This window comes from Populus alba, chromosome 14, assembly GCF_005239225.2.
Source record: "Populus alba chromosome 14, ASM523922v2, whole genome shotgun sequence".
NCBI lineage: Eukaryota > Viridiplantae > Streptophyta > Magnoliopsida > Malpighiales > Salicaceae > Populus > Populus alba.
Genome location: NC_133297.1, coordinates 4,449,872 through 4,463,801, shown reverse-complemented (window position 1 = coordinate 4,463,801; position 13,930 = coordinate 4,449,872). Strand labels below are relative to the sequence as shown.

General features: G+C 36.4%; 1 protein-coding gene across 1 annotated transcript; it reads left to right on the top strand.

Annotated features, from left to right (window-relative positions):
• The first annotated feature begins 5,474 nt into the window (after positions 1-5,474).
• LOC118049467 (eukaryotic translation initiation factor 4G) lies at positions 5,475-13,699 on the top strand. The gene is made up of 10 exons (XM_035059464.2): positions 5,475-5,634; positions 5,746-5,955; positions 6,060-6,214; positions 6,365-6,517; positions 6,677-6,750; positions 6,834-6,890; positions 7,224-8,600; positions 8,702-11,877; positions 12,881-13,075; positions 13,156-13,699. The coding sequence occupies exons 2-10, from the start codon at positions 5,771-5,773 to the stop codon at positions 13,484-13,486; spliced, it is 5,703 nt and encodes a 1,900-aa protein (XP_034915355.1). The 5' UTR covers positions 5,475-5,634; positions 5,746-5,770; the 3' UTR covers positions 13,487-13,699.
• The last annotated feature ends 231 nt before the right edge of the window (positions 13,700-13,930 follow it).

The following is a 13,930-nucleotide window of genomic DNA, read 5'->3' as shown; positions in this document are numbered from 1 at the left end:
CATGAACGAAGCTTAATTATTCTGGATTAATTTGCCAATTCGTGGTCGGTTTATGGCTACAGATGGTAATTAATGATGTTAGCAGGCATAAATTTTGAGTGCGTGTTTTTGCCAGGTGTCAGCGAGGAGCTCCAAACAACCTTCAGCCCCCCTGTGCAGCGTGGCATCCACCCCATGGTGCTGCTCCCTCGTTGACAAATATTTGCCAAGGATGACGAGGACAGTTTTGTTTCTCTCTACTAGAATTTATAGTTAGAAAATAAAAGAACGGAAACTAATAGTGTACTTGTTTTTTTTTTGATAACTTTTATAGTTATGGTTTTTTTAAAAAAAAAAACAGTAAATTTAAAAATTTATGATCAATGTGATTAGGTAAATTTAAATATATATTTGTTAAAAAGTGTGATTGGTTTATGTGTAATAAAAAAACATATATAATAAATAGTTGTGTTTTGAAGTGTAATTATGGTTTTTCTCAAAGTGTTTTTTTTTTTTATTTTGAAATGTATTGAAATATTTTTATTTTATTTTTTAAAAATTATTTTTAATATCAGTACATTAAAATAATATAAAATACAAAAAAAATAATTTAAAGTAAATAAAAAAATTAAATTTTTATAAAAAATGTTTTCGAAACGCAAAAACAAATAAGGATTTTAATGGTCTTATAAATAGGATTTTACAAAATTTAATTAAAAAATATGTAAAAACTATATTTTAAATTTAATTTTTAAATGGTCTTATAATACAATATATAATTTAGTTTGTTACCAAACAATTTATAAAATATTTATTGCACCACAAATACAAAAATAATTACAAAACAAACGCAGCCCAAGAACTGTTGGGCCTCGGGGGGGACCACCTCGTGCTCCCAGGTTAGCTGTATAAACTATTGCTTCCTACAGATTCAAAGAATCCTGCATCCACAGATTTGCACCCTTGACACCAACTAGATAAACAAACTGTACGGAGCAATCATGCCTCGCAAAATCCAAGTCAAGTTTATCTTTATTTGGAATTAATTCTCATTAAGAAGTGATGTCAACAAAACTCTCATTCATGTACTTGTTTTTTTATTCAACCAGTACATATAATTAGTAATTAATTAGCTTATTGCGTGACACTTTATTTCATCTCAATTTTAAATTAAATTGTATTTGAATTATCTTGATGTGTGCTTGTTAACTGATAAATAAAGTCAAAAAATAAGAAAAAAAAACAAAGCCAAAAAATAAGAAAAAAAAAACAAATCAAGTTTATCTTAATCAACTTGTCAAGCTTACGACCCGCAATTTAAATTATAAAATTTACTAAATTAAATTAAAATTTTATTTTATTATTGTTTTGTATAATAAAAAACGTAAAAAAAAAATCAATATCAACCTAATACTAGATGATAAAACTGAATATTAAAAAGAAATCATAATATTGTTATGAATTAAACTTTTTATCTCTTGATAACTAGTGAAAAGTCATAGCACTGTTTGAAAACCTGGTGCCAACCATGTTTTCCAAAATGTATTTATTTTTTATTAAAAATTAATTTTTTTATGTTTTAGATTGTTTTAATATGTTGTTATCAAAAATAATTTTTAAAACATAAAAAAACATCATTTTAATGCATTTTAGCATAAAAGGTATTTTAAAAAATAATCATAGCTATTAAGCTATTAATCTAGATGAGATTTTTGTTGTCTGTTCTAAGTGACATGTTTGGCCGTTTCATTCTTTATATTCAGTTCATTCTATTGTACATTGGCTGACCTAGTATTTATATATACAAGTCTTCCTCGTTTTTAGTTCAATAAAAAGATTTATCCATGAAAAAAAAAATCCATTTCTCATTTTATCATCAATATATAATTCCAAGAGGTTACAAAATATTGTTTTTCATAAACACATAGGCAGATACGCGTGATTTGTCTATGAATTAATTAATTTTCAAGGATACCTTGGTAGATACACGGGTAATTTATCTAAAAATATACTGATATGTATGCAGAAGATTAAAAAAAAACCTCAATTTTAATGTCTTTGTCTAGGAGCGGTGCACTGCTATTAAAAAGAAAGAAAAAATGATGCGAACCAAAGAATATAAGTAATTTCACACGTGGATTGGTATAAAAATATCATCGAGATCAAACCAAAAAGGTCAGTCATTTCTCTTGAAAGCGAAGGATATGCCCTTTCTTTATCGAGCTGGGACTCGGCAGGTTGAGAGTCACTTCGTGGTTGGTTTTGTTTTCTCGGATCCAACCTCGTCAGAGTAAATTACACTCCTCTAGTTTGAAATCATCACCGTGGTCCAAGTCAAATTTTTTTTTTTAAGTTTGATTTTTTATATATATATTTCTAGATTTTTTTAATGTGTTAATATTAAAAATAATATTTTAATGTATTTTTAAATAAAAAACACTTTAAAAAACAACTATTACCATATTCTCATACATCCTTTTAAATATAATGGTTTCCTGCTTGATTGTATCCGGGAATGCTTAAATTTTTTATTATTTTTATGTATTTAGATTATTTTAATATGCTAATATAAAAAATAATTTTTTAAAAAATAAAAAAATTAAATTTAAATATATTTTAAATAAAAAACACATTAAACTGTTCATTATTAAGCATTTCCAAACAAACTCCAATCATTGTATCTGTATTTACAGATCTTCAGTGATCAGATAAATATTCCAAGATGTCGAAAAGGAGAATATAACTGCATGTCTTTTAATCACTAAAGCTTTTCTTGTTCATGCTTCAACTAAAATACAAAATAATCAGAATCTAACTAAAAAATGAAAACGATTCTGTACTGATAAAGTTAGAGTTACATGAACATCATCATAGTTCTCGAGAATCACTATTCTCCACAATATACTAGCGATACAGAGGATGAGTCTTCAACTCCTTCGAAGATAATATATCTTAGTCGAGAAGCAACCTGATCTCAAAATACCGGGACACCCTTGACTTGCCAGGTAAGGTAAGCTTGTGCCAAGAGGTAGTTTTTTGAGCCGATTCGTCCACGAAAAGGATCCTGGATTTCATTTGATTCGACGAGGGACATGGCAAAGGCAGATTTTGTGTATTTTCCACGCACGTTCGCACTATGCATGCTTTCCATTCAGAGGCAAGCGGTGCGCTGTGAATTACCCAGGGCCCCGTACCTAATAAAATTATCATTGTTCTACTCCATAGTCAACACACCAACCGTCAGATTTGTAATTTCTGCTTTTTAAAATTATATTTATCTCAAAATTATTAAATTAATATATTATTTTAGTGATTTTTAAATAGTGTCTGACAAGTCCTTGACTTCTTATTTTGTTTTCTTCTTCTTCTTTTTCTTTAATCCTTGACTCCTCGTTTTCAATACGAACAGTGTTGGTCGATTCCGAGCAATGCTCACAGTTTGCGCGCATACATGTTGAGGAAAGCCCAGCCAGAAACCAGTTTCACACACCGAGGCCCCGCCTGGAAAACAAAAGACTTCAGCTTTCGAGGAAAAAGACAAAAACATGTAGTGGAAAATAGCTAATTTACAGGTAATCGTGTTGAATTTTCTTGAATGCAAATAAAATGAATTTAAGCTGTGGAAAATTAATCTATGTTTTTATTAAATCTGACTCGGTAAGTTCATATTAAAATTTTCTTTGGAGATTTTTTTTTTTTTTTTTTTGTCATTGGATATTTTAAAAGACACGTCCTTTTATCGAGACTGACTTTAACATTCGAGGACACTCCAACTCTCTCAGGAAACTTGCCTTGTTGATATTCCATTTATCCAAATCTAGTTCTCTACGTCTCTCAGCTCATAAAAGGAAAGGCTGTAATTTTAGAAGCTTCTTGGCAACTTCATCAACAAATTATCACTACGTTAAACATGTCCTGAGCGACGGGTACGAAGAGAAAATCTAGTTCTCTTATTTTATTATTATTAATATGTGTTTCTGAAACACCTTCGTGTAATTTTGAAATTAACAATTATATAAATTTTTAATGATTATAAAATTTACGAGGCTTGAATTAATAATTTTTAAATAATAAATTTAAAAAATGACCAGCTGAAGTCTTCAAAAAAAAAAAAATCTTAACTCTTGTTCTTTCTTTGATGTGCTCCCTGCCACAAGAACTGATCTCTTAACAAATATTCAATTTTAACATGAATGGCCTGTCCTTGATAGAACCAAGTATTGTACATATTATCAATATATTTTTCAATAAAACCAATATTTTTTTAAAAATTACACAACTACTCAATTTACATATCATACATGATAAAAAAATATATATACATATACATATACAGTATGTGTTCAAGTCGCTAATGAAACACAAAACCTGGAATCGATTTGAAACTAATTTGAAAAGAAGGTTAATCAACTATTTTTATTAAATCATGTTTTATGTGTTGACCCCATATAACTTGATTATAATACCTGATGATGCATGTTTAAAGTAATCATATTTTATTTTATTTAAATAAAAATATTTTCTAGGATAATTAAACCACATGTTTACTTCCCGTTAAAGTTATCAAATTAAAAGGGGTTTTGAGATGTGAGTTTCAACATATTTTTAATTATAATTTGATTGTTTTTATTTTAAACTAAAATTTTAGTGTTTTTTAATCTTTTTAATGTGTTAATATAAAAAAAAAATTTTTAAAAATTAAAAAATATATTATTTTAATATCCTTTCAAACAAAAAACACTTTGCTCATAACCCACCCCTAAACTTTTCTTTATAACAACAATAATAAAAAAAAAAAAAAAAGAAGGAAAAGGAAAGAGAAAAAGAAAACATTGAATTAAGTAAACAAAATATCCGAGGAACCCTGGACACTCAACGTCCAACAACCAAGCTGAATTCTATGCCCGTTTAAAAGCAAGATAAAAATTGTTTTTTTAGATGTTTTTTTTTAAAAAATATATTAAAATAATATATATTTTTTATTTTTAAATTTTTTTTTTATAATAATATATCAAAACAACAAAGAAACATTAAAAACTAATTGAAAACTATTTTATTTTTTTTAAAAAAATATAATTCGATCCAGTATCAAACACTAGGTAGTAGATTCACATAAAGTTTTCCCTGGAAGCAAAAACCTTTCCCAACACTCGAAACACCACAGGCTTTCCCCACAGCCCCGGGCGCCCTTCAACCTCACCACTGCAGCGGCGCGTGAACCAATTCCACAGTTTTTTTTAACCTAGGTCGGTAACACAGTAAAAAAAAGGTTAAAAAAAAGAAGAAAGAAGGTAAAACAATTTGACTGACCGACCTATTCGATACTGGATTTGGATCTCCTAAAAAACCTAAACAGTTGACCGTCACCTTGCCTTTAGTTAAGTTTGTTACCTTTTCCACCTGTCCTTCTCTCCCCCCTCTATTTTGTTTTTTTTTTTTTTTTTTTAACTTTTCTTTTTCTTTAACCACGATTATCTTTAATCATAATTATAAATTTATAACTCACAACATATTTCGCTTCTCTTAATGTTATTCTTTTTTTTTTCCCCTACTTCTCTCCTGTCGCCCGTCATGAGCGTCCAGTAAAACCCTAATTTCTCTGTTTCTCAATCTCTCCCTCCCTCACTCTCCTTCTCTTCTTCCTCACAACATCAGGTACGACATCGATTGATTTTCTCAACTAGAAACCCTAATCAATTATTAACGGTCACTGGTTTTGATTTTGAATTTTGGACTGTTCGGTGGATCTGATTTTTTTTTCTGCAGAGAAATTATTGAAAAAGAAGAATATATGTCCTACAATCAATCAAGGAGTGGCAGCGATAAGAGCGAGTTACAGTATAGGAAATCAGGGCGATCCATCAGCTCTAATCAGCTACGGACTTCCTCTCAATCTTACGGCAAGGGCGGTGGTGGTGGCGGCGGCGGCCCCCCAGTCCCTTCACCGTCTTCTTCTTCTCTTTCCTCCAATCGCAGGTACTCTTTTTTTTTTCTTTTTTTTTTAAGTTTAGGGTTTTTATCAATCCATGAGGAGTTTTTTTTTTTATTTGATCTGTTGGATATTTTTGGATGATGGGCAGTTTCAATAAGAAGTCTAGTTATGTTCCACAAGGAGGAGGGCAATCTAGTAGGGTAAATGTGGCACCTGTTGTGAATTCTTCCGATTCCGGTAATAATGCTGCTTCTACAATCCGTAATGTACAGAATGGTGCCGCGGCGCAACCCCCATTACATGGTATGTTGGATGATTTTTACCTACTTTTATTGAAATAATTGTACCTTTGGTGGAAGGAATGTGATAATTGAATGCGAAGTTTGGATTTTTGATGGGTTTTTGCATGGTAAAGTTTTGTTTTAGTGATTGCTTTTTTTTTTTTTTTTTAAGGAACATCTGATGCTCCGCCGCCTGCAAGCAGTTTTACCAAGCCGACAGAAGCATCAGCTACTCAGAGGAGTGCCCGAGCTGTTCCAAAGGCTCCAACTTCTCAACCTGCCGCCATAAGTTCGGAGAGTGGAGCACCCACTACACCTGCCAAGGGTAAGTTTGCTCTTTCTGTATGGTACTATGGGGACAAGTAACTTCATTGCTTTTTTCATGTTTGTTACAGTGAGTTTTCACTGTTTGTTTCTTGACATTGTTTTATGTTCCTCCATTGGAACAGTAAGTCATGTATTTACAATGTTTCTGATGTCACAGCCCCAGTAGATGCATCTAAGGCGTTTGCGTTTCAATTTGGGTCCATTAGTCCTGGCTTCATGAATGGGATGCAGGTATTTGGTACTGTTTCATGCTCTTAGTGCTACTTGCAATTCTCTATACTTAGTTTTTTGTTAGCTGAAGGATTGTGTTCTAGGTTCCTGCTCGAACAAGCTCAGCCCCCCCAAATTTGGACGAGCAGAAACGTGACCAGGTATGTGTGTTCCCTCCCAACCAAGCAATGTTCTCTTGCTAGCCCTTCCATTTTCTTGCAATGTTCTTAGACACAGTATTCAACATTGCACAATATTGTCTTAACAATCGACATAAAGATGTGTGTTTTATTTCTATCTTTTCCTTAAAGGAATTCACTCCTTTACCTTTATGCTCTAATACTTTTAAGGGTTTTGAATGTAGTATGGCGAGTATTTGTTTGAGTTATCGAATCTTGACAGCTGTATCTTGTCTTGATATTTGGCTAGAGATATATAGTCATTATGTCTATAAATAAATATCAAAGCAGTCATGCCATACCTTCAACATGCAGGCACGCCAAGATACATTTAGGCCTGCTCCTTCATTACCGACTCCTGCTCCTAAGCAGCAATTTCAGAGGAAGGAAGTGAGCACAGCAGAACAAACTATCTCTGGGGAGGTTCATCCACTTCCCAAGGCCAAAAAGGAGACACAAGTCTCACCTGCACCATCTGCGAGCCACTCACAGAAGCCTTCTGTTCTTCCGGTTCCTCCTATAGCTTCTATGCAAATGCAATATCTGCAGCCACAGGTCTCTGTGCAGTTTGGTGGCCGAGGCCCACAAATTCAGTCCCAGGGTGTCCCACCAACTTCTCTTCAGATGCCAATTCCAGTGCCATTGCAGATGGGCAATGCTCCTCAAGTGCAACAGCCAGTGTTTATTCAAGGTATCCAACATCATCCTATGCAGCCTCAGGGAATGATGCGTCAAGGGCAAAACTTGAGTTTTACGACAACAATGGGTCCTCAGATACCTCCTCAGTTAGGCAGCTTAGGAATGAACATTGCCTCACAATATTCTCCACAACAGGGTGGTAAATTTGGCAGTCAGCGTAAAACATCTGTCAAGATTACTGATCCAAAGACACATGAAGAGCTGAGGCTTGATAAACGGACAGATCCATATCCAGACACTGGACCATCAGGTCTAAGATCTCATCTCAATGCTCCCCAGTCCCAGCCAATTCCATCATTTACACCTTCACGTCCAATTAACTATTATCCTAGTGCTTACAATACAAATAATTTATTTTTTCAAACTCCAAGCTCTCTACCGTTAACTGGTGGGCAAATAGCACCAAATTCTCAGCCACAACCTAGGTTTAATTATCCAGTTAACCAGGGGCCCCAAAATGTTCCGTATACCAATGCATCTGCTCTTAATTCCCTTCCAGCTAGTAAGTCTGGGATTGCAATTCATGGTGTTGCAGAACCGCATAAATCAGAACATGCCAGTGATGCACTTAATGCAATCTCCTCAACTCCATCTGGAGCAGTACAAGTGACCATTAAACCACCAGTTGGTTCTATTGGAGAGAAAGTTGTGGAGCCATCTTTGCCAAAGATCTCTCCTGTAGAAAAGGGCGGATCCCACAAATCCTCAAGCTCATCTGGGGAAGCTAGCCCATCTCCTTCTCAAAGAGATTCAGAGACTTCATCAGAAAGCTCTTTACGACAGGCAAAACCTGTTGGTGAATCGCTGGTCAAGTCACCTCCAGTGGCAGCAAAACAGCTTGCAGAGGTTGCTGTTGATGGTGCAGCATCTACTTTGCCAGCTCAGTCTGTGGAGGCAATACCAGTTGTATCCAATGCTGAAGACCGAAAAAAGGAAGCTCTGAGTATTCAGAAGAAACCAGGCAAGAAAGGAAGTGTTGAGCCTCAGCATCAGGTACTAATACGCTGCATTCAAGATCATATATTCCATTAATCATCATGCAATTATTTTTGATAAGGTGGTTCTATTTTTTCATTTGCTTTTTTTATATATAGATTGGTGGACAGACTACCTTGTCCACGAGCTTGTCTTCTCGCACTGTGGAACTTGGTGTATGTTATGGCGGTGGAGTTTCTGAAACTGCAGAAACTAATGCAGCTCCTTCCCCATCACCAGCAAACAGTGAAGCTTTGACAAAATCAATCAAGGAACCAGTGTCAACAATTTCTGCTTTGAATCCTGATGTTTCTGAAATGAAGGTTGAGAATGCTGGAGATGGTTTTAATGCTGTTTCAGCTCAGGTTCTTGTTGCTGGAGTTGCTAAAACTCCACACACCACTCCACAAGCTATGCTGGATGGTTCCTCCTCACAGGAAAAATTGAAATGTGAAATTCCAACTGCAGAAGATAAAGGACAGAAATCACTGTCTGAATGTCTTAAACAAGATTACAGCATGTCTCCAGCACCAGTTAATTCAAAATTTGCAGACCTTGTCAAGCAAGATAAAGAGGTATCTGATTTGACAGGGACATCTGTTGGCAATGAGGTCCCAGCCTCAGAAACTGCACAGGAGGGGCTGGTGGAACCTGTGACTCACCACACAGCAAATGACAAGGTATCAGATAGTGCTGATGTATCTGCATCCAGAAATTTAGATTCTGCCGATGATAGAAAGCCTTCAGATGCATCTTTGAGGCACGGTGATGGCATAGGTAATAAAGAAGCTTCTGTTACAAAATCAAGTGTATCGGGTCAGCAGGATTCTCTTCCAGTTCCTGATCTTTCTGAGGCAACTGCAAAACACAAAGGGGAATGTGCGGAAAACCCCGGCAGTGGAACAGTCCCTTATGCAATATCTAGTTCCAAAGAAAAACCCACTGAGCCGACTTTATCAAAGAGTACCTCTGGTAGATTTAAGAAGAAGAGAAGAGAATTTCTTCTGAAAGCAGATCTTGCTGGGACTACTTCTGATCTTTATGGGGCATATAAAGGCCCCGAGGAAAAGAAAGAAAATGTCATATCTTCAGACGTCACAGAAAGCACTAGCCCTATTCTGAATCAGACACCTGCTGATGCCCTGCAGGTTGACTCTGTAGCAAGCGAGAAAAATAAAGCCGAGCCAGATGATTGGGAAGATGCTGCTGACATCTCTACACCGAAACTGGATAGTGATGGGGAACTATCATGTGGAGGATTGGGACAGCATGATTCAGACGGGAATGCGAATACAGCCAAAAAATATTCGAGAGATTTTCTCCTTAAATTTTCTGAGCAATTTTCTAATCTTCCTGAAGGTTTTGTAATTACATCTGATATAGCAGAGGCTTTGAGTGTCAACGTTTCTCATCCTGCTGATCTTGATTCATACCCCAGTCCTGCAAGAGTTATGGACAGGTCTAATAGTGGATCTCGAATAGACCGACGTGGGAGTGGTATGGTTGATGATGGCCGATGGAGTAAACAGCCTGGTCCATTTGGTTCGGGAAGGGATATGCACTTGGATATGGGTTATGGACCTAATGCCAGTTTTCGACCTGTTGCAGGAGGCAACCATGGTGTTCTGAGGAACCCGCGAGCACAGAGTCCTGGACAGTATGCAGGAGGGATTCTATCTGGACCCGTACAATCAGCGGGTCTGCAGGGAGGGATGCAAAGAGGTGGCTCAGATGCTGACAAATGGCAGCGTTCTGGTAGTTCTGTGTATAAAGGATTGATTCCTTCTCCTCATACTCCATTACAGACTATGCACAAAGCTGAGAGAAAGTATGAAGTGGGTAAAGTGGCAGATGAAGAAGCAGCCAAGCAAAGACAGTTGAAAGGCATATTGAACAAGTTAACTCCTCAGAATTTCGAGAAGCTTTTTGAGCAAGTAAAAGCTGTTAACATTGACAATGTTGTGACACTTAACGGTGTTATCTCACAGATCTTTGACAAAGCTTTAATGGAGCCCACTTTCTGTGAAATGTATGCTAATTTCTGCTTTCATCTAGCAGCAGAGTTGCCTGAACTCATTGAAGATGATGAAAAGGTGACTTTCAAGAGGTTACTTCTGAACAAGTGCCAGGAGGAATTTGAGAGAGGGGAGCGAGAGCAAGAGGAAGCTAATAAAGCTGATGAAGAGGGTGAGATTAAAAAGTCTGATGAGGAAAGAGAAGAACAGAGAATCAAGGCACGGAGACGAATGCTTGGTAACATAAGACTAATTGGTGAGCTCTATAAAAAAAGAATGTTGACTGAAAGAATAATGCACGAGTGCATCAAAAAGTTGCTGGGCCAATATCAGAATCCCGATGAGGAGGATGTTGAGGCTCTTTGTAAACTAATGAGCACTATTGGAGAGATGATTGACCATCCCAAAGCTAAGGTGCATATGGATGCATATTTTGAAATGATGGCAAAATTATCAAACAACATGAAACTCTCATCTAGGGTTAGATTTATGTTGAAGGATGCAATTGATTTGAGGAAAAACAAATGGCAGCAGAGGAGGAAGGTTGAAGGGCCGAAAAAGATCGAGGAAGTGCACAGAGATGCTGCTCAAGAACGACAGCTGCAAACTAGTAGGCTGGCTCGCAATCCTGGCATGAATTCTTCTCCAAGAAGGGGCCCTATGGATTTTGGTCCAAGAGGGTCAACAATGTTATCTTCTCCAAATGCTCATATGGGTGGTTTCCGAGGGTTTCCTTCTCAGGTTCGTGGGCATGGCAACCAGGATGTTCGGCATGAGGACAGGCAATCTTATGAGGCTAGGACTGTGTCTGTTCCCTTACCTCAAAGACCTCTTGGTGATGATTCTATTACTTTGGGTCCCCAAGGTGGTCTTGCAAGAGGAATGTCCATTAGAGGAACACCTGCTATTACAGGTGCTCCTGTAGCTGAGATTTCTCCAAGCCCAAGTGACTCGAGAAGAATGGCAGTTGGTTTGAATGGTGTTAGTGCCATTTTAGAACGATCAAATTATAGCCCAAGGGAAGATCTCATTCCAAGATATTCTCCTGACAGATTTGCAGTTGCACCTGCTTATGATCAAATGAGTGGTCAGGAACGAAATATGAATTATGTTAACAGGGACCTGAGGAATCTAGATCGTGGTTTTGATAGGCCGCTGGGATCATCATCACTAACAAATACACAAGGGCCATCTTTTGCCCAGAGTATTCCAACAGGAAAGATGCGGCCTGAAGAACAACTGCGAGCTATGTCCATGGTCACAATAAAAGAATTTTACAGGTACAATTTCATGTCTTGCATGTGTTTTGCTCATTCATCTCAATATTATTGTTTTCAATTTTTCTAAGAAGAATCATGATCGAATGGTATTGAAGTTAATTGTTGGTTTGGTCCCATTTTAATATATTTCACAGACTTCAGTATCCTGTCTCACAATGTCTGTTCTACTAGAATGTATCATAGTATGGTATCATACAAAAATAGGCATAGATACACGCAAGTTTGTTGGTTGCTTCTGTTGAATACAATCTTGTTGCCTAGGGTATGGCAGTATTTTCATGTTGGAGAGGGAGACTATTGTCTCTTATTTTTTTGCACGTTTGTTTTCTCTGAATTTAAGCTCATTATTCTGAGAATAAGAGAACCTCTGGTTCAGGTTGTATCAACAGGGTACTAAATAGATTGCTATTACCAAACTGGAGTGATGGTAATAGCAGTCTGTGATAGAAATGGATGGCTAGTGGAAAAGGATGCTTTGTTTCATTTATACTTGGTCCATTTGGGAGTTGGTTTTGGGTTTTATTGCATTTGCCACAGGTACATGGGAAAAACAAAATGTTTTCCTGAAGACATTTGTGTTTAAACGACATTGTACAGTCTTAGGAAACCACAAGCAAAGCAATGCTTGAGAATGAAATCCCAATCTAAGACAGGATATGAGCGTGGTAAGCAGTGAAGGAGTCACATTCATTTCAGTGGAAACCTTAACTCAGTTTAGCTTCATTGTGTCCTTGTCGATAAGATGATTGTGATGTTGATCCTGTAAGGGCTGGGATTGAACAAAGGTAGTTTGTGTAATTTCAATATGATATATGTATCTGGCGAGTTTCTTCCCCGGTCCCCCAACACCCCCCCCCCCCCACCTTTCTTTTTTTGTCTTCTAAAAGGTCATGATATTAGTGTTATGGCAGAAACTGTTGGGTTTCATGAGTCAAGTGTAAATATAGCTTAAAACTGTGCGTGTAGATTTTCTCATACATTGATTGAAATTCTCTCCTTTCAGTGCCCGAGATGAGAAAGAAGTTGCTCTATGCATAAAAGATTTGAATTCCCCAAGTTTCCACCCTTCAATGATCTCTCTCTGGGTCACAGACTCATTTGAAAGGAAGGACATGGATAGAGATGTTTTGGCTAAGCTTCTTGCCAGTCTTACAAGATCCCAGGATTGCATTTTGGATTCAAATCAGCTCGTCAAAGGGTAGGAGCAATTTACTCTGTTTGATTGAGTTTAATTCTCTCGTCTACAATGTCATTTTTTTTTTTATATTGTGTGGCCAGGTTTGAATCAGTTCTGACTACCTTGGAGGATGCTGTAACTGATGCCCCCAGAGCACCAGAATTTCTTGGACGCATCTTTGGCAGAGTTGTTGTAGAAAATGTTGTTCCACTAAAAGAGATTGGGCGGTTATTGCATGAAGGCGGAGAGGTGCCGGGTAGCCTTCTTAAGTTTGGGCTTGCGGGGGACGTTCTTGGAAGTGTTTTGGAGATGATCAAAGCAGAGAAAGGACAAGGTGGCGTAAATGAGATTCTTAACTCCTTCAATTTGCGTCTTGAAGATTTCCGGCCTCCACATCCTAACAGATCAAGGATACTAGAAAAGTTTATTTAGATAGCGATGCTCATTGTATCTTTTTAGGGAAAAAAAGATTAAAAAAAATCATGTCTAGTGCTTCTAGGTTACTTGTCAATTTTCATAAATATTTTTCCATGTGGGTGGGGTGGGAGATTTATATATGGGATTTCCTTCTACGAGTCCTAATATTATTCAAATATTCACCTTGAATATGAAAGGTTCAATTGAGCGTCTGAATTTTTATGTCTTGATTCTTTGGCAGGCATCTATTTTGTGCTTGTTACATGGTTCTTGCCGTGCTTTCCATTGTGAGTTTTTTTCTCTCATGTTTCTATGATTGATTTGTCTGTTGAGTTCACATCTGTGATGTGTTATTGGAAGTGTATGATTTATGTAGGGATTTTAGTGGTGGTTTAAAGTGTTTTTTTATCTATAAATGTATTAAAATAAAATAATAAAAAAAATATTTTGAATATCAGC